The sequence below is a fragment of the Rissa tridactyla genome, chromosome 3 (assembly GCF_028500815.1).
Source record: "Rissa tridactyla isolate bRisTri1 chromosome 3, bRisTri1.patW.cur.20221130, whole genome shotgun sequence".
Taxonomy (NCBI): Eukaryota; Metazoa; Chordata; class Aves; order Charadriiformes; family Laridae; genus Rissa; species Rissa tridactyla.
The window spans coordinates 104110029-104136514 of record NC_071468.1 but is presented as its reverse complement, the minus strand read 5'-3'; the positions used below and the strand labels follow the sequence as shown (position 1 = coordinate 104136514).

The 26486-nt window shown below is 39.5% G+C and overlaps 1 protein-coding gene across 2 annotated transcripts in view; it reads left to right on the top strand.

The window, feature by feature from the left end:
• Positions 1–3354: 3354 nt before the first annotated feature.
• Positions 3355–26486, top strand: part of MYOM2 (myomesin 2) — a 79056-nt gene continuing 55924 nt past the window's right edge. For both annotated transcript variants that reach the window (XM_054196253.1, XM_054196252.1), the window contains exons 1-10: positions 3355–3475; positions 8621–8700; positions 10999–11132; positions 12175–12294; positions 13938–14076; positions 14259–14416; positions 15304–15396; positions 24299–24387; positions 24468–24518; positions 24794–24958. In XM_054196253.1, coding sequence (XP_054052228.1) covers positions 11026–11132; positions 12175–12294; positions 13938–14076; positions 14259–14416; positions 15304–15396; positions 24299–24387; positions 24468–24518; positions 24794–24958 — 922 coding nt within the window. In that variant the 5' untranslated portion in view covers positions 3355–3475; positions 8621–8700; positions 10999–11025. The remainder of the gene's footprint in view (positions 3476–8620; positions 8701–10998; positions 11133–12174; positions 12295–13937; positions 14077–14258; positions 14417–15303; positions 15397–24298; positions 24388–24467; positions 24519–24793; positions 24959–26486) is intronic.

The following is a 26486-nucleotide window of genomic DNA, read 5'->3' as shown; positions in this document are numbered from 1 at the left end:
GCCTCCTCCTTTTCTTCCTCCAAATGTCTCGGCTCTCTCATGGGCTCATCTCGTCATGGGCTCCACACAGCCTATCCTCCTTGCTGGAGTTTTAGCTTTCAGCAGTGTGCAGCTGGATGTAGCCAGCCTTAAAATACTTGCAAGTTGGGCACCAAAAAAGAAAACAAAAAGGTTCCAGCGAAGGCAGAGAAATTGCATCAAGAAAAATGAAAATAAGCAGAAAGCAGGAGGTAGGCAGAGAAGTATTCAATTATCTTAGGAGCTGAGATGGGGTTGTTCTCTCCCCACTGGAAAGAGGCAGTCAAGCGTGTTTTGTGCTCAGCTGCGTGAACACATTTACAGTGCTGGCAGCAGTCAAGTGCGTCTGTTACTGCTCTCTTGTTAGCTAATCTTCATAAGCAGGTGCACTGCCTCCAAAATTTTTTTTAATTAAGTCTTTCAGGTGGTGGTCTCTTTTGAATAAGACATGTTCTATTTGGTATGTATATGGACCCCATACTTCATAATCCTGAGCTTCTGACCAAAGGCGACGGAAAGAGTGCTATTTATTTTTCATATGGTTGAATTTGCCTGCATTATTTTGTCTTTCATTTGTAATGCCGATGGAGATGCTAGGACCTAGATAGCTGTGAAGGAAATTCAAGACACTGCTCTATGGTTGCCAGTGCATAGTATCCTTTGTTCTAGCACAGCTTTAGAAACCTTACCATAGGGCTTTGTGAATAATTAGAGTTGCTGCAGAGATGAGGAACCTCATTGCTAGTTACCAATCTTTTAATTTATATGAAACTATAAATGTGCTACGAGCATTTGAAGAAAGCAAGAGCTAACATATTAATAAAGCTGGACTTCAGAAGCTGCCATACAAAGATGCATCAGGTTTTCTCGGAACTGGAGAAAGTTAGAAGCACAAGGCCACTATTAAGGCACTCTTACATTCTAAAAATATACGCCTTCTGACACCATTACATTTCATTTCATTACATTTTTGATGTTTCCTCCAGTAGCTAAAAAGCTAATGCATCTTTTTTCTGAGCTCCATTTCAGGTCTTTGCCTTCCTCTTTACGGGAGTAGTTGAGCCGTTACTTAAGCCTGTATCAATTAAACAACCCACATCAAGGGACTAGTATAAGATAAAGAGGTAATTCTAAAATACCACATTCACGAAAGGATTTTAGCACATGCTCAGTTTTAAGTGCTTGAATAATCCTTTTGATACCCTGCTAAATCTCTGCTTTAAAAAAGCACCTCTTAGGGAAGAACTTCTATTTGGGAAGTGGAGGGATCAGGAGAAGACACCTTCAGTGTCTCAGGGAGGAAATTTGTTAAAGAATGTAATGTAAATTATTTTACAATTAAAATGCTGGATAATCTTCGGTGCTCTGCTGCCTAAATTTCAGCACCACTGAATAACAGAATATTGTGGTTTTCCCTTCTATCCTATTTTGTGAATATCTATGAAGAGAAGGAGAATTTTTTTATTGCCTTACCTGGAGACAACCTGGGGCTGGCCCCAGTGCAGGGCTGGTTCTTGCCTGTGGCGTGTTCCCCACAGCCCTCAGGATGCACTTTCACATTTTTGACATCCAACCACACCCTGAAATAGAATGGAGCTCAAGTGTGAAGGCAGACAGAGCAGGCTGTACATTCCTCCATTTCTTTAAAGATAATAAATATAGAACAAGAAATTAAAAGCTGAGAGTATAATGAGAACTTTAAAGTTTTCCTGAAAACCGACCTCTTACCTCCCACAGGAAAATGTAATAAGAGAGAAGAGAAGGAGCTGTGTAAGTAAAGTGGGTTTGCTCTGGATTATTACATGATAATTACTTTGACAGCTGCTTCTGAAGCAACATCTATGCTCAGTGCATATGCACTCATTCCACTGTGTCTGTCTCTGTAGATCTAATTCTGTCAGACTGAGTTATAATTTAAGATCGATGGGAGGAAGGGAGAAGTCTGTGTCAAGCGAATGGTAGTCCTAGATAATCAGAAAGTGGGGAAGATCCTTACCAGAGCTGTTTAGGAAACTTGGATGAATCCTGTAAATGCAGCAAGAATCAATTGGTTAAAGGCTTTGCCACATCTTGCTCTGCTTTCTATACGTGTATGCATAAGAAGAAAGTGTGACTTAAAAGAGCATTGTTCATGTATCAAAGTTTCTCATACCAAGCACTGAAAGATCTTCATTGTCACTTAGTGACTTTGGTCTTGACCCCGTTCCTATATAAATAGATTGTAAGTAGATCTTATTATTTTCAAATACTTTGAATATCAATGAATTCCCTACTTACTGTATGTTGCTGACTCACTGGATATTTGAGTCATTATGGGCCAAGTCGTGAGGTGTGATTCAGTCTATCCGAATCATATAGCCAGGTTCTCCCAGACAAGTTGTCCTTATTTCCAGGCAGAATAAGAGGAATGTGATTATTTCTTCACACTCGTCACAAAGCCTCGTCAGAGTTCCTACCCTTCCTTCCCTTCCCTCATATAAGCTCACGTCACGGGACAAATCCCAAAGGGGTTGTACACCGCCAGAATGGTGCAGAGTGACTGAGCCCACACTCACCAGCTCCGCAGGGCAAGTGCTGCTACCCCATCGCATCCGGACATGTCAGAGCCGTGGTGGAGCGGACATGTCAGAGCATCTGGGCATGTCAGCGCAGTGCCTTGGAGCCCTACAGGCACCAAACCTCCATTTTAGGGTCTCAGAGAATCAAGTGCTTTGACCATTTTTTTTCCTCTGCCTGTGTATGCCTCCAAGTGTATTAATTCCTCCTGCTTTACCTACAAGACATAGAGAAATGTCTCTCAGGTTGACTGGTGATATTATTGACATGGAAATAGTGAGTAGGAATTGGACTTTCTTTAAATCCACACTAATAGGCTTTTTATATAGTTGCTATGTCTTAACATACTGCAGCCGTGTTCTCAGGGAGCCCTTAAGGAGGCAACGGGGAGGCTCATTTTACAGCCTGAGGCACCAAGAGGATCTCGTGTCTCTACTAATAAGATTCTGGATTTTATGTCTCCTCACTGGTCTTCAAATTTGTTGATCATTTTAAAACTTCAATCATTGCTAAATAAAAAGTTTAAACTGTTTTCTGACATTAAACTGTTTCCTATGTGCTTGGTGTTGCTGGGAAAAGAAACCCCACTTTTAACATAAACAACTGCTTTTTTTTTTTAGGAATGAGGTCTATCTTTTATTAAAATACAGTATAAAACCGTGTACGGGCTAGGGCTTTTCGTCTGCCTTGATATCACACCCTTATTGCCTATTAGGCTGACCTCAGTTTTGGGAGAATCACTTGGTTAGTTCTAAATATAGCATTGCATCTGCCCTTAAATGGGAGTGAAGGGGCAGTAGCCTTTAGAGAGGGGAATTATTTTTATTTTCCTCAGCCAGAGTTTACTAAGCTGGGAAAGGCTGGTCTTCCTCTTTGCTTTGCAATTTTTCTGTATCCCTTGGTAAGTCCTTTTTTCATCTAGGTTTTTCTTGCTCAGAATGAATGGGAATGATTGTAGCAGGGTGTTGGGTGCTTTTCTGTAAAAAATAAATTGCCTTCCTTGGGGAAAACAAGCAATAAGCAGGACACAGATTGATTCATGAAAAGACAAACAAAAAAGTAAAGTAGAATTGTTTTATTCTGTGCATAGTCAGCTTGATTTTATTATGTATTACATTTCCTCTGTTTCTGTCTGCATATAAAGAACTACATTATACCAATCCATAGCTCTATTGATATATGTGCTTCTCCAATTGGACATATGTTGGCAATGCCCTTTCTTGTGTTCTTATACTGTATAAAGAGACAAAACATGATTTATCTGAAGTATTTGCATAAATAATGAAGCATAAAATCCTACAGTAGCTGTCAAAACTATTTGGCATGCTGGAGAATAGTACGTAGCTATGGCAAAAAATTCTTTTATTTTTTGTCTACCATACTCTCAAGTAAATGTCTTCAGAAGGTGCGTTTCTGGTGCCTGCATTGCCCTGGGCTACGTGATGTGTTTTGTGCCACGTGGAAATTCCAGCTAAATACCACTGATAGAGTCTTGGGAAATCATGTTCGTGCTCTTGAAACTGCTTCTGTGTGTTGATAATACCTGTGAGCCAATGAAAGTATCATAATGAAGGATAATGAAGGTTGGGATGATGGGAAGTGACCAAATTTCATTATCTCACAGTCTCACATTCCTTGATATCCAGTTGAAGGGATGTAGTACACCCTCCAAGTGAAGGGAAATCTTAAAACTTTATGGGAACATGTTGTGACTCTTTGTGCATTTGGAGTGTTAGGATGCCAAAGTTTCAAGTTAATGTGGCCAAATTCAGCCTAATTTAATTCCCAGTGTCTATGCAAGTATTCTCTCTGGACTATATACAGTTTAGCTGTTAACAAGGATATGGCAAGAGAAATCAAACTGAGGGCTTCCACTCCCTCCCATCATGAGAGTCATAGAAAAGCCAAAATTACGTTTTTTAGACTCACAACAATGCAGGAACTGGTGCTCCCCTCCACAACAATGACCTCACTTGCGGGAAGGGTACCTGTGGCCCTGCCTTGTACCTATTTGCTGCAGAGCATAGCTGGTGGTTAACTCCATCAAGGCTTGTGGCTATGACCATGACCATGACCACCTGTGGTATATTCCAAATTGCCTCCTCACTAACTGTTATGGCTAGAGGGTGAAGAAAACCATGCAGGGACTATTACAAGGTCAAGGTGTGCATTCTAATAATACATGTGCTGTAGCCAAATGATTGCATTAAACTGCTTAATCTACCTGTAAGTCTACGCAAGCAGAATCATTTGATGTAGTGAAAAGTTAAAAGCCTACTTATTCAAAACATATGAAATTATTAATAAAGAATAGACACCATCAGCTCTTTGAAAATGTTGCTTTGCTGGACATTCAGAACACTAGAAATTGATGAGAGAACTCCATTTTTAGGTTTAATGAGAAGAATAATGCATGTACTTCCAGAGATGAGTTGAACCAGATTGAATCTGTTCTCCAGAAGAGAACAGTTCGGTTCGGTTTTCAAACAGTTCTGTTTGAAACCGATTTGTGAAACTAGGATATTGCTATTTCCATACGAAGGAGGTACGATCAGTAAAATGTTAGACGAGCTATGAGGCAGATAAAGACGTCAGAAAAGAAAAGACAAGACAAGGGATCTCAAAGCTTGCTGAGTAATGTTTGGCATTCCATATGGTTTAGGTAAATGAGAATTCCATATACTTTTTTTTAATTTCAGAAGCATTTGTATTCTGCTGTCAAAAAAGTTAAAACTGAATTCTTACTATGCAGAAGAACAAAACTCTTCAATGGGAAAGACAGAAGCATCTTAAAATGACAGTAGATTGTGTGACTTTTTTAAGTTCGTCCTTTTTCATACACAGAACGTGACTTTCTTTGTAAAATCTAAATACACTCATGCACACAGAGATAAAAGGCTGGATAGACATATTAGCATTTTAAAAGTTTATTACCAAAATGAAGAAAAGGTTATGAGAGCCTCTACATCCCATTCTGGTTTACTGCAGTGTCTACAAGCAGTGTAACGATTCATGCTGGTTTTACAAGTTTTCCACCAAAGTAAGTTTGCTGGGAAAAAATGTTCTTACATTATTGTCTACTGCAATCTCTACAGGATGGATATAACCATCTGGAAAGGATCACATGTTTTCTGAGGCAATATGGTAATTCTTTAAACTGGTCATTAGAAGCAACTGATGACTGGTGGTGGTTTGTTTTTTCTTTACCTTTTATCTTTCATTGTGGTATATAGGTGGTATGGAATTAAACGTATTTTATCAGCTAAATACCATGGAAGTATAAGCTGGCAAAACAGGGCTTTCTAAAACCACTTAACTTTGACTGATGTGTAGAACAACAGGCAGAACTACAGACGGGTAGAGGAAACAATGTCTACGTCATGGGAAAAACAGGACAAACGCTCAAGTCAATACAATTGGTCAAAGATATTTAAGGAAGATGAGACACAGAGGAAGATCAAGAATGAGGATATGCATGTAGGAGCAGGACATACTGATCTTTCAGCCAGAATGAGGAGGATAAGCTACGTGAGGGCAGGCAAGAACCCACAAATCATTTTTGGCACTTCTGCAGATGGTCAAGGACAGAGACGAGCAAAGAAAATGCATATTGCATGGTATAGTGTTGACAGGTCAGGCAGAGAAAGTACATGCTGTATAGTGCATCGCTCATGACAGGAACCTCCTGAGTCTAGGAATGCAAGTTGTCTATCTATGGTGAGTACAACCGTGTTCTCCTTCCCATGGCATTTGTCAGTCCCATCCATCAATTTATTTGGTTGTGTGCCTGCTCTCTGAGGCTAAGTGAATGATCATGCTAGAATTTACTGCCTGTCCTTTAAATCTTAAATTAACTCACTTATCAAAGTAACAATGCCTATATCAGACCATTGGCTTCTCTGCTCAAGAATGTGACCCCTAGTCTTGTGGTCCTAGATTGTTGCTTTCTATTCAGATCAGCATTACTATGGCATGAAACTATGCATATCCTATCCTGGGAACTCTGCCTTTTAGTCATGACCAAGTATAAATTGTTATATAGATGCTACTAAACATATGGAAATGTAGATTTGTGTAAACTTATTTGACCAGTCTGATTCATTTGTATTTTCTATCATTAATCCTTAATGACGTATTGGCTGACAATATTTTTATTTGGGTTTAATAGTCTTCTGGGTGGTTTGTACAGAACATAGATTAATGCATTTTGGGTCCTGCTGATGTCCCCAGCATTTAAAGTCATAGAAATAAACAGGAGGAATAATAATAATACTAATGAAGTAGGAGTACACTGGTGCTGTGTTCCACCAAAGAAGTAAAAGTCAGATGAGAGAATAAGTGTTTTAGGACCATCTTGTCCTGTAATTCTAGGTCTATTTCTTGAAATCCAGGGAATTTAATAGGATCTGCATGGATGGGTGAAGTTCAGGGTTGTTTTTGACACACAGGTCAAATATTTCAGCAAGTTCTCTGTGCCTCTTGTAGTCACATACCAGTAGAACCTGGTGAATAAAAGTTGAGACTTGCTTTTCATTGTGTCATAGATATCCAGAAAGCTATTTTGTCTTTCTCCTGGCCTATTTATGCATTTTTTGTTGTCTTTGCAATTTCCCATTGGGAAAAGTGGTTTTTTTTTTTTTTTTGTTTTGTTTGTTTTTTTTTTTCCCAATGCCTCTGCCAGACCACTGCCTGCATCTTGCTGTTGGGTCAGTTCCACCAATTGACATGCCAATATAATTAGGTCTTCATCCACTGCCAGTAGTAGAATCTTGGTTCACCGAAGCAGATAACATCAGTGGGGCTAAGCTGTCATCTGCAGATCGTGTTGTCTAACTCTGTTAGTGATAGGTTGACTAAATATTAGTATATATTTCAAACATCTCACATAAACCTGTATCAGTGGAAAACTGGGAAAACAGTCAATGCACTGTTCCTAGGAAGACAATTGAAACTTCTCTTATCACGAACTCAAGATACTCTACATGCTCGGTAGACTCTGCTGAAGCTGGTTTTTGCAGTGGGGCTGTGATTTTGCTCTTCAGATACTTGTCTTTGCAGCACTATTAAGTATTAAATACATACTCTGCAAGCATCGTTGCAATTAACTGATGATGATTATTACATTTGGAATTGTTGCCAGGCAGCTCCCCTCTGTGTTAACAGAAGGCAAAATGAGTCTGGCTGCTAACAAGCTCAGTTAATTGCTTGTATGGAGGCTGGAAGTGGAGGTCTATGCTTGTTCCTATTCTAAAGATGTTTGGATAAATGTGAAAAATATCTGAACCCACATTTTGGGAAACCCGGGGTGCTGATTAATAGAAGAAAATATGGTAATTAAAATGTAAGTTTTACATTTAAGGGAAAAGGCTGAACTGTAAATGGCAAAGATGTTTTCTTCTACCTCAAAAATGAAAATAACGCAGACTGTGATCCATCCGGACACATGGGCGTTACTCTGCAACCCTTATACGTCAGATCTCAGTTGGAGTTATATACATAGCAACACATAAATTGCATGTTGATAAATTCATAGGATTACTTAACTGGGCCACATGTAAACATGAGTAGCACTTAACAGCTGAGTCAGCTTAATCTGTGGGTTTGCCCTTTGCACCTTCACTTAAGTGAAAGGGCTAATTAAAAATAGAAAAGAGGGAACATTATACTATTAACTGTCCAGTTAACATACAAACTAAGGAGGGAGTCAAATTTCATACACACAATAGTCACACCATTAGACAGCAGGAGGGAAACCAGTATTTGATGTCTGCAGGTATAGCGTAATGTTACGTACAGATACTAAAACTGGGAGAAGCCAAGGCTGTTCATGGATCTGTGTAACCGTGTTAATGTAACTAAGACAACGTGTCGTATGATGAGTTAATAGGTCCATATCAGCTCAGCATTACATGAGGGCACCTAACTGAGATAGCATCTCTGTACTAACTTGGGTCTAGTTAACTTTTTTATTTCTCTAGAAATGTGGTAATATATTTCTTTAATGTCCCATAGTAATGTTGTAAACATTTTTATTTTTGTCTTGCAGTGTCTGGTATTTTGCCTAAAACTGTAATTCCTGAACGCGTGACTTATCATTCTCAGATCTCGTGAAAAAGGATTGAAAAGGTAACTATAGGTCATGTAGAAGATGCAGTTATCAGGCGATAAATTGTAAAAACTCATCTTTTCAGGTCTCGTGACTTTTTAAAATAAGATGTATCTGCTATTAAATATATCTACTGTCTTTTCCTGCAGAGACCTTTTTCTTGGAAAAGTAAAACTAGATGATGTGAGAATGTCATGACTTGGGGGTATCTGACTCAGCTTTTGAATACCTGAAACTATCAATCAGACATAGCTGGAATTTGTTACACTACTTAATCAATAACTGGCATTTCCTTTTTTTGGTAAATACTATATGCTGGAAATCTGGTATTTATAGATATTTTACCATGTTAAAAGTTCGATTTCTTAGCCTATAAAATATGTGTTTTTTTAAAATTAATTTCGGTTTAATTTTATACAGTTCACACAAAATTGCCAAACAAACATACAAAATGAAGTGACTTGCTAAACTAAGAATTGAAGTCTTTCATTGAAACATCTTACATTCTTCTTTCTAAAAATATGACATGTTGTATAAGAAATATAGCTCTCATTTTGCAAGAATAAATTGCAAGAATAATGAAATGTAGGAAACCATTTCTACTGCATGTACAAACTGGATAGTAATACAATTAGAAAAAAATTAACAACACTTTAAAAATTGATGCAAAAGTCTTGATAATATATGTAATTTTTCAACAATTTTCTCATTGCTTTCCATTCTCAAATGGGGATTTTGCAAAACAATTTTTCAAAACATGTGATACTAATAAAAATTCCATTATGTGACAGAAAACATCATTGCTTTCAGAGTAAGTAATAAGCATTTAAAAACCTATTTTCAGCAATATTTTATTAGAGTACATTGATTGCATGTATTTTTCATACAGTAAAAAGATTAATGAAACCAAAAAAATTACATGGAATTTGAAAGTTGACAATGAAGTAGTGACTGAATTTTTTCAATTTTGAACTAGACCTCATTTTACCAGAAACTACTTTTTTCCTGAAATGGCTAGTAATTGATTTTTAACATGAGTATTGTTCATTTTTTTGTCCCCAAAGCACGTATCTCCAGGTATTTGATAGGAAACAGAACATGGCCTAAAACTGGTCAGTACCAGTGCCTTTGAAATTAAGTAAGAGGAGGTCATGTTGTAATTAAATGAGTTTATAGGATTTTTATTCAAATCCCTTTGAGCTTTCATTTTATACGTGTCATGAGGCTGCCTACTTATGGGACTTCTCATGAAAAATGCAGACTTTTGGTGTGGGTTTGAGGATTTCCATCACGGGCAGGTTCTTCTTGTCAGGGCCCATGGCCGGGCAGGGCCAGGCTGCGAGGAGCTGGAGACCAGCTCTGCTGTGGTGTTGCTGGGGCAGGGCTGACACTGGGTCCTGGGCCTTGTGTAGGGTGGAGGGAGACCTGGAGGAGGCTGGGCAGGGCCAGCCAGGTCCATTGCTGGCCTCAGGACCCTGACACCCGCTGAACATGGCCCCTGGATGAGCTGCTGTTGCTTCACTTCCCGTGGGTAGCCCCCAGGTGGGTCCCAGGCCATGCCTTTGCCTGTGCCCCAGTTTCTGGAGTTTTATTGACATGGTTGGGAATGTCAATATCATGGTTGGGAATTTGCTTAACTCCAACTCAGTGGTAAACGTGCTCTTCCCACCCACACTGCTTCTGGGAGCTCCCTGAACGTTCCTGAGAACCTTCTATCTAAATACTGATCAAACTATGCCATGCTTTGGAGAAAGTCCACAGGAGGGCAACCAGAATGATTGGAAATTTAGAAAATGAGTAAAGATTGGATGAGGCAGCTTTGTTTAGTTTAAACAAGAGAGTGAAAGGAGATGTGAAAAAATCTTCAACAGGCTGCTGCAAAAGTGGGTGAATACAATCTGTTTTTTGTTGTCATGGTGAACTGAACAAGAAACAGTGAGCATAAATTGCAATAGGGGACGAAGTAAGAGGTTTGAAGAGTGGAGAGCTGAAACACCTATAAATGCCCCCAAAGCTATCCAGTTTCCATCCCCAGAAATTTTTACGGCAGTGTTAAATGACATCTGCACAAAGGGGGAAAATGATCCAACAAATTTTCTTCTAGCTCTATCATCTATGATTCTGTGGCTCACTGCGTGGCTAATAAAATACATCCTGAGGTACCCGTGTATATCATTGATGGTTCTATTTGTCATAAGTTGATGGAATTTTGTACATTTGTACATGTACACACATATGTGTATGTATGTAAAAATATCAAACCCGAGTGTCTGAAATCTATGGCTAAATGTGATTTCATTACATTGAAATTACTGCAGGAATTACTGATTGTAACAGACTGAAGTATGTCGTCAGTAGCGTTGCCATTTTACCAGAGGAGGCACAAGCACTTTGATCAGTCCTATCGCAACATTCAGACAAGATATGTGCTTGAGGAATATGCAGCAAGAAAGTAAGTGCCATGTATTTCACATACAGAGCATAGAGAGGTTTCTGTTTTGGTTACTCAGGTCTTAGGATCAAGATATTTAGCTTCCCACTCTGCCCTCTATAATTATGGTGTATTCAGAATGGTAGTTTTCCACTTCCTTCCATTGAGATGCTCCTGCTCTATAGTCTCCCACAAGCATAGCTAGACTTTCTAGCTACGTTGCAACTCACCTATGCACACCTTTTAGGTCAGGATCTGTCCTATTTACTGTGTCCGAGTTGGAAATTCTTCCTTTTAGGCTCCAATTGAAATTCTGATTTAAGAGAAAATGCCGTGAAGTTTATGGTAAATCATAGGAACAGTTTTTTACCCATTCTTCCATATAACATGAGGATACTTCTTCTCCTGAAGTTGGCTATTCCTGGTCATAGTTTTTGTCATTCAATATCCTTTTTGAAAATTAAATAAAGGCTTAACTCCTCTGATGTGAAATCTCAGAGTTTTAGCCACAAGGTACATGTTCTTTGTATCTCAAAGCCTGGAGCTTTGAATCTTGGTTGCTTAAGAATCACTGTCCTTCCTCCTCAGTAATTAAGAAGCCTAGCTGGCCTAGCTGGCTGTCAAGCTTGTCCAGCTTCCCTTATGAAAGAGAAGAGTTTATGCAGAAGGTTATGTGAAGTATAGAAAGGCAGGAATATTCGGAAACAGACAATGTTACAGGGATTCTGTATGATTTGTGTATTAGACAGGCTGGTACCCTCGTGATTCACTAAAGTGCTATCATAGCATTTGAATGATTGGAGACCGAGATAAGTATAAATTTAACAGAACCGAATGAAATAAAATGCCTAATGATCCCCAGTGACAGATGATGGGCATTAAGCCCTTAAAGGACAAGTAAAAATCAGCACCCTAGTGCAGTTAGTGAGGAATGCAAAGTAGGTTTCTCACTGAACAGTGCTCAGTCATGGTATTCAGCTCATTTAAAGTAATTTCTTTGACTTTTGTGAGTTCATGTTTTAGCAGAATTGCTGGGTTATAACAATGTCTTTTATATTTGAAGGGCTGCTTCCAGACAGGCTGCTTATTATGAATCATCTGGCTTGGGAAAAACGACATGTAGGCTCTGTGCCAGGAGGGCACGCACCTTGGCTCATGAAGCAATGCAAGAATCCAGGAAAAGGTAAAGCTCTATTGGTCCCATCTGACTTGTGTAGTGGCTCTGGTCCCATTTAGTATTGCTCTTTTGCCAGGGCTCTTTTCAAAGTTGACAAGACTGGAGGCTTCTCTGTCACTGTTCTTCACTAATCTATTTTGGCTGGAATACTAAATGACTGGGTGTCACTTTCGATCTCATATTTCAATCCAGAGTTGTTCCCCTAATCCCCATTCTGATCCCTGGAAACAACTTTAAAACCAAAATAAATTAGGATCTACCTGGGATCCAAAACTCAGTTTTGAACAGATCTACTTGACTATTCCTGAATTTCTGGTTTGGATCAATTTAAAAATTTTGAGTTCTTTCCTTAACATCAAGAGGGCTTGTCTCAGTAACAGCCATGGTAGGAAGTCCTATAATAAATGTGCTGACAGAAATATTCCTGTTAGTGAATTTGACTGTTTCTGCTCTGCCATGCTCTACAGTTACTGTGCCGAAGACACAGAGAATTTACACTACAAGAACGCCTTCTGCCTTATTTGTAGAAAATGTGTGTGAAAATCATATACATCCATATGGTTCTGGTACTTCGATTCTTTTGAAATATATATCCTAGAAGTATGTTGTAGGGAAATCAGCCTCATTTGTATACGCTAACTTATTTTTTTAAAAATGATCTTAAATTTTAACAGTATGAAAATATACGTGGCAGAATGAGGCTGGTATTTAAAGTACATTGCAATGGTACAAATAAATATTTTTAAAACACCAGACAAATAATGTCTTGATTTACTCTTCACTGAATTTCATGCAAGTCTTCTTATTTGCTTCACAGCATGTTGGGGTATGCTTTAAGAGTCTTGCCATATTCTATAATGACATAAATTTCTGATATTCAGCTCCCTTCTTTTGTCCTCTTGGCAAAGCAAAGAGTAGAACAGGCTGCTTATTGAATCAGGATGCATGCAGAAGCTTGAGCTAGCTCCACCTAAAAACAGTTATGAGTTTTTGGGGTTTTTTTTAGGAATTCTGAAAAATTTATGGAGTCAGATTTTCAGGGAACAATCCACAAAGTTCTCAAAAGGTTGTCTTTTTCTGGTAGTTTCTATAATACTTCCCACTCACACCCCTGTCCAAGGACAGCTTTCTTGCATGTAGTAGTTCTTCAAATCCTTGTGAACTCCTTGGTCTGTATCTTTCAGGTGAGGTCAGCTGCTACAGCCCATAGAACTAGCAGAGCTTCCCAGGTGCTAGAGCCAAGGGCATGCCATAATCAAGGCCCAACTCTTATAAGGTTGTGCACAGGCACAGAACATGCCTTCACCCCCCTGCCTCCTTGGGTCCATGGAAAAGAAAATTAGGGACCAGAGGGAAGCCAGGCAGGTTCTTGATCTTGATTACTGGAGGAACTGAGATTGTGTCAACATGATCATGCCAGCTTTCAAGATCTGATGCTACAGCACAACATATACGGGGGAAAGAAAATGAAGAAAAATTCACATTCATTTCACATAGGTTAGGCAGACAGACTCTAAGAATAATTCCTAAACTAGATTTTACATCCTGCTGATATGGCTTCAGAGCCCTCAGTTACCTAATGTGTATGAGTGACAATCTTAAAGCTTCATATTGGTTACTTTTATCTGATATTTTCTCTTGTCCTGCAGGACTCATGAACAAAAAACTCATGCGAGTGAAGAGAAAAGGATTCGGTTTGCCAGTGAGCTGTCTGCTTTGGAAAAAGAGATTCACACGGCCAGGCACCGTGCTAGAGAACATCTGGATAGACTTGCTATACAAAGGATGGTACAGTGCTGAACCTTTTTGTTCCTACCCAAGCAGAATTATAAGATATACTGAAATTTAGGCCTGTGTTTCAAATATGGACAGTGATTTAGCACCTTTTAATTTTGTGGGTTTAAGATTAGATCTTCTACCCCAGTTGAGTCTGGTGCTAGATGTTTCTTTTCTTTTCCTCCGTTTAATAGGTAGAAGAAAATATGGCTCTGGAAAGACATGCTGTTGAGGAAAGTATAAGCCGAGCTCCTGAAATTCTAGTGCGCCTGAGATCTCACACTGTCTGGGAGAAGATGTCTGTGAGCCTTTGCTTCACTGTACAAGGATTTCCCAGCCCTGTTGTACAATGGTAAGAGACTGGCCTTTCTTAGCCCTCTAAAAATGTTGTTAAGCTTTTTTCATTTGGAAGTTATGGCATAACTGATAAGTGTCGCATACATAATGGCTATGTTAAACCCCCTTTATAATCCCCATAGATGTGCTGGATTGTAGCAGTTGATACTTTAGTGGAAGGAGTGGGAGGACAACTTGCTGAAGGGCCCTGTGTAGTGTGAGAAGCAAACTCGAGTATTTCAGAAGGCAGACTGCGGAAGGCATTCCAATCGTTCTGGCCATTTTGTTCCCTGATGATGAGTAGCAAATGGGAAAATACACAGAGCTTGCAGGCTGCTTGCTAAGCCTGGGTAAACTTGTACAGCTCTGTTGTTGTCATGGGCTGTATCTGTGTTCATTTTGTGTCAGCCTCTGTTGAGGTGGACATGAGGTGGACATCCTTGGAGATGCCCTCCTCTCCGGACAAGTGCTGTCCTGTGTATGTGAAAGCCCTGGGCTGGCCATGAAGATCTAACCTGAGGCACAATCCTGTTGCTGCTTCCCTTGTTTTGTCCTGAAGTGCTTTACTGCGGTGCAAGACAAAGTTTGCTTCCCATCATCTGTCACAGCTACAGGCCCAGAAAGCTCAAGTTACAGAGCATCTTCTTTCTACTCCACTGCCTGCTTTTCTGGTTTGGGTGCACATCTTCTCTTTCCACTTTCTTACTGCAGTGATAGTCCTCTTTTGCCTTCATGGCCCAATGTTTATCTATCCATATATACTGGAAAATACTCTATACAGGTAGAGATGATATATAGAGAGAGCTCCGATGACAGTAAATGATATCTAGCTGTAAAAATCTACTAAATGAATGCAGTGCATAAGAGCGGATATTAATGAGTTCGTTTTTTCTTGATTGTCAGGTACAAAAACGAGGAATTGATTACCCCTGCAAGTGATCCAACAAAGTACAGAATTGAAAGCAAATATGGAGTACATGTGTTGCATATAAACAGGTAGATTATTCTGAGGAATAAAAGAGTTTTTTATACTCTACACAAAGTATTTTACAATCAAATTACAATTAAAATTAAAAATTCACACAAAGGCTGCAAGATAGTTGTTAAATTCAGCACACTTCTCTGTTGGTACTCACATTTAGGCTAGAGAAAGTTCACTAAGTAGCTGAATATTAGATCATTAAATGAAATGAAAAATTAGATATTTCTGTTATTTAACTCCAGCAATCTCCAAGAAGATATAAAAGAAGAGTTAAGTAGCTGAAAGGATGGTAGTTCCTTTTTTATTGGGAACTATAGAAGATCCCTTCTCAGCATTCAAAGTGGAAAATTGTGTATTTCATGTTCTTGCCATGATGAAACTCTTTAAGGTAAACAAAAATATAGCTGGTCAGGGCAGCATCAGTATTTCTTTTGTTATATGTTAGGTTCTGTTTACTTTTTGATCTCATTTTTTTGTTCTCCAAAAGGCAAGGAAGCGTAAATTTTGGTTTTTAAATTACCAGTATAATTAATCTTATTTTTCAAAATGATGTTAACCTGGTGTTATAGAAAATGCCTGGGTAGAACATCTTCCCAAAACTAATCCCGTGCTGTTGTAAATCATTGAAATATTGCATGTTAGATGTGACTTTGTACAAGCTTTTTAAAAAAATGTAAAAACCCAAAGGAAAATGAGGACATGACTGTGGTCTTTAAAAAGAAAATTAATATCTAGAGCAGAGACCCAAAAACCCCCTTTTAATTTCTCCAGAACATGAGCATCAGCTGTACTGAAACATCCAGAATACTTGTGGCTAACACTTGGCTGGCCAAACATTTCATCTTCCACCCTGTCTCCATCTGTTAGCAGTGGAAGCAGCTCTGGGCACAGCCTTGTGGCATTAGTACAGAAAATAAGTGCATCATTCCTTCTGCTTTTGGGAAAACTTTGCTTTTGTCATCCTGCAGCAAAGTCCAGCCCAACTGTTCATCTTTTCACTGGTCAGGATGGGAGAAATATATCCCTATACAGAAGCTGACAGCAAGAATCCTTATGGTGTTGCTTCTTAAGGGATGCTTCTCAAGGAGTAGTAGTACTTAAGACTACTTCTAAGATACTCATAGTCTTCTACTCCCAGGCCATGGATAACTTGCTGACTGCTCTCTGTATCCGTGAGATGTCTCAACACAGCTGCTTCTTCCCACCAACGTTACTTTTGGAGATAAGAGCAGGAAGTTAAAAGAAAAAAACGGGTTGTCATCTTGCAAACCTCTCCCTTGCAGCAGGGAAAATGGAAAATGCTCTCCTTTGTCTGGATGTGCGTGAGTGACTGTCAGGTGATGAAGCTTTGGTGACTTCCTGCTGGTCAATTACCGTGACTGTGTTTATTTCCCTTTGTTAGTGTCCATAAGCAGCTGCTTGGTGAGTCCAGATGCAGTACCTAGGTTCCTTTTGTGGCATTTTGGGAGTATACGCCTTTTTGATGAAATGAGAATCAGTGTTGATCCTGCTTTCTGAGCATCTGTAACCATCAGGCTGACGGGTGCTCATGGCTTACATCCCCTTGGAGCTTTTTTTCTCTTTCCTGTGCCAGTTGTCAGTCATGTAGACACCATCCACAGTTGGCTTTGGGAGTGTTCAGACCCAGCCATATTTACTCAGACATACCACAGAGTCATTTATTGGCACCCACTCAGGTTCCCACACCCACCCACCACCAACCACTGTTTACTAGTCCCAGACCCATATGTATTCATTCAGACTCCCTCAAGTTCAACCAAGTGGCCATCTTCAGAGACCACTGCTCTGTTTCTCTTTCATTCTGTCTGGCACTGTGGTCTTTTTGCCACCTAAAGATGCCTGTCTTCTCTCCCCCAGGGTTTCCCTTCTCCACTTAAAAGAATATTGGAGGATTGTAGACCCAGAGTTATAATTTATTTACCATAGATTTATACAGTTTATTAAATTAAGATTTGTAACCTAAAATTTACTTCTTTATTACTAATCTATTTTATTTCAAAACTTGACCATCAGCCATATTTTCTGTCCCAAAAGACAGAAAATCAACATGCAGGAAATGGAAGAACGTTTTGATAGTGCATTACTAATATTAGGTGTTTCTTGTATTGAAAGCAATGGATGTATAGGTAGTGGTTAAAATATAGATATATAATTCATGTTTTTATACAAAAATTAACTCTGGATCTTCCATACATATCTTTGTGCACATGTATTTGAAGTATTATTTTTTTTCTGGGAAGCAGAACCGTTGGGATTTTCTACCTATCCACTTCTGTGCTCTTCTCAGCTGTTCATACCAAACTGCTGAGCTGCATGTCATACGATCCACAGCCACTCGGAACGGCCTTGGAATTTCTTGGCTGCCTTTCTAGTGCTTCAGTGGAGCTTGGGGAGTGAAATTTTCCTTCTAATGCAAGTGTGATATTTATTCCTATGAGTATTCCTTGATCCCAGTGGAAAAATTCTTGAGGCACCAAAACCAGAACGTCATCTTGTCATCTTAAAGTAGTAACTGGGCACAATTTCATCCCCCGCTGTTTGCTATCTTCCAGTGCCCATAAGCCTATACAGTAACCAGATCATTTTCATTTCTCAGTCTCAGATTTTTATGATGCTCTGTGTTCAATTTACCACATTTTCTGCCTGCATTCAGTGCTATCATTATCATACAGTGCCGCTTTCTTGCTCCTTTTAGGCTTCTTCAATTGGGAGCTTGAGCTCAAGGTCTCCCTTGAGCAGTAAAGAAAACGAGTTTTGAGTTTCATTATATCTTTTTGCACATCTCATGATTATAGGAGAAGAGACATTGCCAGCCTGCGCTGAGGTAGTGGTTCATCTCATTTCATCTTTCATCTCGCTTCAGATAGGTGATTCAGAGGAGACTGTCAGGAATCCTCTGAGGGAAAGCTACCGGTGGTTGAAGTGATTGATATATGTCTGAGAATGTGAGGGTTTGTTTAAAATGTGTTTCTTTATCCCACCTAATTTAACTGTGGATAGGCACATAATACAGGGGAAGATTTCTGTATCAGAGGTAGTCCAGATGAGGTTGCCCCGTTGCTTTATAGCATAACTGCAAAATATTTTCTGCCTTAGTGTGTGCATCTTTGTAATTAAAAATCATAACAGTTTGAATTCCTTAGTTGCTGCAACTTGTTTCGTAACAGGTTTTGGGTTTTTGCTTTGTTTGTTTACTGTGATGCCTCCTTAAATGAATCACTTAGCTTTATGCAACTGTGAATGGCTATGTTACATTTCTGGGGCACAGAGGGGCCAGCAGCATGCTCCCGATGCCCAGTCCTCAGTGAGCAGGGGGGTGAGCTGATGGGGGATGGATGGTAGAAGGAGCAGGGAAGGAGGTCGGATTTTCCTGAGCTCTGTCAGCGTGATGTGGCCGCACAGTCTCACCCTATACAAGGCTCAAAGTTTGGCAGCATTTTGTCTTTTATTAGGGCCTTCTCCTGTTTCATTAAGTCATCGCTTAAGAAGCGCTTGTAATTGCAGCAGGAAAGATTTGTGGTTGCATCAGCAAAAGCTGTGTGTGAGAGCCAGCAGAGTGCAGTGTGATACCTGCTGCCAGGCGCCAGAGCCAGCCCCTCTCATCAGGCTCCGCAGCAGCACCAGCACAGCCTGTGGAAAATACAGCTTAAAAATTGAATGAACCTTCTCTTCTAACTATTCTCATTTAACAAATGACGCTGCGCAGCCAGCACAGCGCTATTTTAGTTTGATTAGGCACGAAAAGCCTTGAGGTGATTTAATCCGCAGAGACGGAGAGGGAGGCCTGCCCGCTCTCCCGCTGCGGGTGGAAGCGGGGCAGAGCGGAGGCACTGCGGCAGAGGCGCTCCCCTGGCAGAGCCTTGGAGCTCTACAGGGCTGATCGGGTGATAAACTGCAGCTCCTGGCATTTCACAGGTACCTGTGAGTGTATATAGGCAGCAGGCATGGCGTACTTCCGCTCTCCTTTCCTCGCTGAAATGCAAAGAGCAACCCACCAAATGAAATGGTCCGTGATCTTTTGACCTGCCAGTCTCTGGCCCCTGTAAGCAGCAGTCATTGGGAGCTTGGGGAAGCGGCCACCGCGTAACAGAGGTGCCCTCTTCGGTAAAAACAAACCCCAACCAAACAAAAAGAATCAGTCAGATTCAGCCTGACCGGAGAATCGATACATGGGGTGGTAATCCTGGAGAGTATTTCCACATCTTCATGTCATATTGCTATAACACTGAAAATTTTGTCATTTGAATGCAAAGGAGGCAATTTTAACTCTGTGTAATTTACTGCGTTCTGCTTCCTGTTCTTGACATGCACTGAATTGTGTTCCAATTCAGGAAAAAATGTTATTTCACTCTTAACTCCTGTGTTTAAATCTACACGAGGCAGATGGCTGAATATATGCATTTTAAACAGATGTATCTGCCTGGGGAATATTCCCCGCACAAACATTAGCACTTCAGAACCTCCTGTGGATTCAGGGCAATTTAATTTTCACAAGAAGTATTAGTACCTTGGGACAGATGCAGCTCTGCACTCACACTTCATGCTATCTAAATGTACTCTATGCATATTTTATCTGACCTTTGTAAAGGTTGGAAAACACGTTCTCCATCATGATGCAAGAATAACTGCTGGAGAGACCACACCTTGCCTCCTGGGTACTTCAAATATCGTTTCTAACTGGTCTTGACTCAATGCATTTTACAGTGCAATTTAGGAAATCTAGGCTTTTTAGCATACAAGGAAGTAGATAGTTTCCAGGATAATCCTCAGTCTGAGTATTACCTGGCACAAAAGGAGAGTCAGGACCTCACGTGACTTGCCATCCTGCCCAACTTTCTTCAAAGTGTGTGTTAAACAAATGTGCTCTGTAGCTCTTACCCCCTAACCCCGTACACTTCCAATACCAGATTTGAAGGCAGTCTACTGAGTACTTGGCTATCTGAGCTGGTTTGATTCATCTCCTGGAGAGTCAGGTGAGAGATCATAGCAAGGAATTGTAAAATGCTTTCAAAACTGACTTCCAGAAAATGGGTGGAGTTTTTAGGGCCTCTTAAATAGCAGAAAGTGAATTGTTATCTGCATGTTCATAGTAACTCCAAGTACCGTGTTTCTCTTCTTAAAACCAAAGGGTGTTGTAAGAGTGTGGTCAGTCATTTGGTCAGTAACTTCTTTCATTTGGTCTTCCTGATAAAATTAATTCTCACTCCATCACTAACTTCTGTCAAATAGTTACTTTCAGGCATCAAACTTTTTGGGCTAAAGAAACTACCCTTTTGCGAATCTCCTGTCTGTTCTAGAGACTTTGAGGATCATATTCTGTTTTGTCTACCTTGGAGACCCTCACAAACAGGAAAATCTCTGCAAGAGATGTATTTTGGTGTTGCTTATGAGAGGGCAAGGCTAGGGGGATGAGTCAAGCACAGACACGTATCCATTTGGAAAGTTAATCGGGTACCTGCCATTCTGCTTCTTCATTTTAGGGAGACAACTTTGCAGTTCTTACAACCCTAAATTTCTGATGCTTTGAGTGGCCAAGCACAGACTGGGGCCTTGCCTTTTGTTCAGAATACACATTTCTACAATGTCTGGATTATTTTTCACCACCTTGTGGTTGATGATAAATCACTCTTTAGATCCCGAATCCTGTGTAGTTCCTACAGAAATTAATTCCTATTGAGTGTTTTGTCTGTTGTTCTGATGGAAAATGAAGCCAAAACCGAGAGCAGGTGATGAATATTTTAACACGATAGTTAATCAGAGTTAACTTCAGTTAAGAGATACTGTTATTTTATCCTTGTTGTCAACACTCTGTAACAACAAGAAAATGTTAAAGAGCGGATAAGTTGGATGTCACCGAAGCAAAGCAGCCTGAAGTAATGCTTTGCTTATGTGAGGGAATGGACTAAAAGAGCAATGGTGGGGTAGCGTTCATCACTCAGGTATGATACGGGTGCTGTAAATTGCCTAAATCCCAGCCCAGGGATGGATCAAAACCCCATCAGCAATTGCAGTGTGACTCCCCCAGCACATGCCCTGTCAGGTGTAGGTGTGCACCATCCTCCTGGTCTGGAATATACCTGCCACTAGTGCCTAGGAATTGCATTTCTGAAATCTGCTTGCCAAAGTAAATTAAACGCATCCGCTGCCACAGTGGCCTCCTGGCATGGGATGGACTAATTTTCTTGTCCTTCAGGACAGGGCAACCACTTCCAGACAGTTTTCTGGGAATGGACCCTTGCTATCTCCTCACTTGTGTCTGGGAATCCCTTTGGCAAGCTGGCACACACCAAGGCAGGCCATGGGCTGTTCTCACACATCAGCACTAGGGTAATGGAGATCCAGTTTCTGGGGATATTACCTAACACTGTTTAATTTACTGATACATAATACATGTTATTAAATATAATACGTATTATATACTATTTACTCTCTATATAAACTCCTTGAAGAAGGGATGTATGCAGAGCGACAGGAACAGGGTTCCAGTACAGTCACTTCTGCAATGCTCCTCCTTGTAAGAAATTTATGAGATGCCTCATTTGTTGTTAGCTTGTTTCATTGTTGCAAGACACTGTACTGGGCTGTGAGAAATGTAGAAATTATGCACATTTCAGTATAGAGACATTATAACATGACTTGGGAAAGGTATCTGCAGTTTTACTGCAGTTTTGCCTTGCTTTTGGCATTTTATCATCCAAATGTTAAATAGTGTGAAACTGGGATAGTAAAAAAAACATTCTTATTTCTAAGAAGTTACTGCAAAGAAATGTCACCAAGTCTGACAGCTTTCAAGCAAGTCCAGAATCAGTTAAGCTTTATATAAATCTGTGAACAGGTATTAGCATTTTTTTAAATCCTTCCTGAAAACCAAAAAAAGAAGTTGAATAATATCGAGCCTAGTATTTAGATTCTTTTAAATTGTTTTTCAGACTTATTTTGCCTGTCCAGACTGTAGTAGGGTGCTCAAGGGCTTCATACCAATTGCAGGCCTTTCGGTTAAGTGGCCTAATTTTAGGATTTACCCCTCTGGCCTTGATAGTTAATTGTATGACAAACTTTCTATTTTAGCTCTTTGTTTTGTGAAATGTGTGGCTGAAGATTATCCTCCAGGAGGAGCTGTTAGTCCTGTACATTTAGAGAGATAAATCTCAATTTAATAGAGCTTTCATCAAGTTGTGTTTCAGACTTCACAGTGCAGATAGTATCATTTTTTTTTGTGATATGACACTGTCCAGAATCTATGCAAGAGCTGAAAAATAGGTGTCTGATGTGCCTGTCACAGGTGCTACATGCCTCCAAATTGGCATCCCGTTACGCAATTTACATCAAACACTTTTACTTCTTCTTTCTTCTCTCACACCTGGGGTATATGACCTCTTACAAGACAAGTGCAACCAGAATTTCATCCCTTTCATCTGGCAGTTGCCAAGAAGATACAAATTTGTTCTTCCGAGAGGAAACTAAGTGGACGCATGCAGAACGTTGTATCTCATGGCTGGATATTTCAGAGTGGCGTCCATTAAATGCATTGCTAAATGAGCTACACAGAAGCAGGATTTATTGTGCGTGTTTCAGACAGCACTCTGATTAGCTGATGGCTCAACCTAACAGAAATGGGTGGACTCGATGATCTTAAAGGCCCTTCCAACCTAGGCAATTCTACGATTCTATGAAACTCCAAGAATGAAAAAAAATAATAAGCAAATTTGTCTGACAGACATATTATAGAATACTTGACTAATGGAAGAGTTCAAGAAAAAATATTGAATTGGACCAAATAAAAAGTTTTGTTCATTCAAAACCAAAATATTTTATTTTGTATTAGAATATTTAGTATGTTTCTGAAAACAAAGCGAAAGCAAATTCTGATTTACTTTTTTTTAACTTAAAATATTAATTCCAAAACGTAAAAAGGAAATATTCTACCTTTTTAAAAATTATTTCTTCATCCAGACTAAGTTCTTTCTGCAAAATTGAAGAAATCTTATTCTACCCAAATCTGCTTTTTACCAAAAACTAGTACAAAATATTTTTAACTTTTTTCTAGTCAGTAGTCACTTATATTTATTAGAAACATAGCAAAGAAGTTTATTTCAATTGCAAATTTCAGTAATTGTACCAAAAAAAATTATTTGAACATAGTTTAGTTTCCTTCCTTTACTTCAATTTTACGTCAATAGTTCTCCTGGCTGACCCCATTTTAAATAATAAAAGAACTAGGACATCAAAGCTTGTACCTATATCTTAACATCTGGCCATGTATCTGCTAATGTAAGTTTCTTTTCAAGGAAGTATGTAGTTTTTGCTTTATTTTTCATTATATTGTCCTTGCATAATAAACATCTTTTCTCACTAAAAAGTATATCAAGCCAAAACATTTAAGTCAATATAAAATTTTGGACAGTTTCCCTGGTTTTGTATCATTTCCTCTGGATTGCCTAAGAGATATGAGAGAGGCAAAAAACCACCAGTATCTGCCTGCTGGGAATAGCCACAGAAGGAGGAATTTCTGCAAGCATCACATGTACTTTTCTTCCATGTCTCTTTCTTAAAATACGTGGCAGAAGGGCAAGACGGATTAAGGAAGGAGGTTACATACAGGAAGGGAATAGTGAGACTGGCCTCCTCCAGCCATCTCCTTTTGATCATTCACTAAAGGTCGTTTCCAGTTTGCTCAGGTTAATGCAGCCTGCACACTAAGCTGTGATAAAACAACAGTAAAAAACAGTACCGGTTTTCTGATTGTCTTTCATCAACGTCTTGCACTGTGTGATACCAGCAAAGAGCTTTCTCCACTTTCCTCAGGGTTGACATAGCTTAGTTTGTAATATCAATCATTAAGAGAATTTGTATTTGTGTAAAGAGTCATCTTTTATCCTCCTTCCATTTTTTCAGAGCTGATTTTGATGATTCTGCTACCTATTCAGCAGTTGCAACAAATGTCCATGGGCAGGCATCAACTAATTGTGCTGTGATTGTGCGAAGTAAGTCCTACTTCATGTTTAAAATAAGAAATAAATATCACGCTCATGTCATTGAATGTTTATTGTGTGTTTATTTATAGGGTTCAGAGAGGGTGAAGAGCCTCACCCAGCTGGGATAATGCCCTTCCACTGTAAGCATTCTTTTCTTTTTGCTTAGATATTTCATGTACTCCTTGCAAAGTAATGTTTTGCAGATGAGCATATTGGATACCACTTGCTGCTTCTGGCTTTGCTTTCTAAGTTTACAATAGGGCTTGTCCAGATACTTTTGTTTTCCCAGTTGCATTTCGAGATCAGCATATAGTGTAATAGAGAGCTCCATCTCCTGTTCAGATCTGACAGTAATCTAATTGTGCCAAGTACAATTTACTTATCCTCAAGAATGTTTTCATTTTCTCATGCACAGTGCCTCTGTCATACGACGTTTGCTTCACCCACATTGATGTCCAGTTTCTGGAGAAGTTTGGAGTCACCTTTGGAACTGAAGGTGAAACTCTGACCCTGAAGTGTACTATGTTGATCACCCCAGACCTGAAAAGACTACGACCTCGTGCTGAGTGGTATAGAGATGGTAAGTTAGTACATTGAACTGAAACTACCTGGAAAATGCAGGAGGAATCACTGAGGACACAGATCAAGCTTAGAACAATAGATTCTCAGAATTAAATTTGGAACAAAGCAAACAAATATCTGTAGTTAAAATTTATAGACCTGCACTCTCTTTCAATTAAGTGACTTGGTCAACTTTTTCTTGAGCATACATTTACAGCAACAGGAGGCAATCTCGTATTATCTGATAGCACAATAGTTAGAACATTTACTGACTAGGTGGAGATCCAAACTCACTTCCTGGATTTGGCCATGATTTGTAGTTGAATGCTGTGACCTCTGAGCTGAAGGGTACTCACAGAGCAGTAAATTAAAGTTTGAATCACTGAGGTGTCAACGTGGGCCTCCATTTCCATCTTGCTCTAGTATTTATTGTAAATTTTATATTAAAATCATTTTAATGTACAGTTCAGAAATACTTGTAGGAGTGAGGCCTGATCCATGTGCTTTTGCTCTGCTGTTTAAGTGCCATGTTGGTAGGGTGCTTTCCTTGCCTCTTTTGTCAGTGAAAAACTATGCTATGCCAAGTGAAGTGATCTTAACTGAAAGTACTGAAAATAACATCACTGAACATCATATACTCTGGTGGATGGTACACAAACCCTGCATGAGTAGAGTTTGTTCATCCCACAAAAAAAAAAGGTCTTGAAACATAAAACTAACTACTTAAAGTTTAGCAGGTGGCAGGCTATTGTAGGCATTTTGCTCACCACTTTTCACCAAGCACAAGCTCTGTGTGGGGTTCTAAAGTCAATATTCTGCCTGAGGATTTAAGGAAAGCCTTGGTTACTTGTGAACGGTGAGACCTTTACCCAAGGAACGACATTTGACAATGGCAGACGCCCAAGACTGATGTTTGGACTAATCACAGACAAGCTGTCAGAAACTTCCATAGCTGACAAAATGTAATGCATAAGTAAGAAGTGATAGTAATATTAATAAGTCAATCAAGAAAATTCATGATTAGTGAAATCAGAAAAAGGACTCTTTTATGGCTGCTAGTTGTTCCTTTTGTTTCATGTACATCACAGTTTTACATAGATTTGCATCTGATCCTTCAGGCAATGGGGTACTACTTACTATTTCATTCCTATTTGTCTATCACTGTGGATACTTCATTGTGATAGAACTATTAGATGTTACTAAAACAGAAATAGCTTTTTTGTTTGGTGAATAACCTAAAATCTAAGGTTCATTCTTGAAACCAGTTTCTGTTCCCACTGAAATACATAGGGATTTGTAATCGTTATTAATAATTGCTAACATCAATCTGAGGTGAACCATCAGTTTCAATTCTACCTTTACTTTGTCTCCTACTGGGCCTGGTTTCCTGAGGTGCCAAACCTCTGAAATTTTGGGTTTGGAACTGCAGCCATAAGGAACAGTTAATTTTCAAGGACCGCCCCATATTGTTAGGCTTTTCATCCAACATGAATTGTTCTTTTGCTATGGATAGGTGAACAAAATCTTACAGCCCTTTCAATTTAACC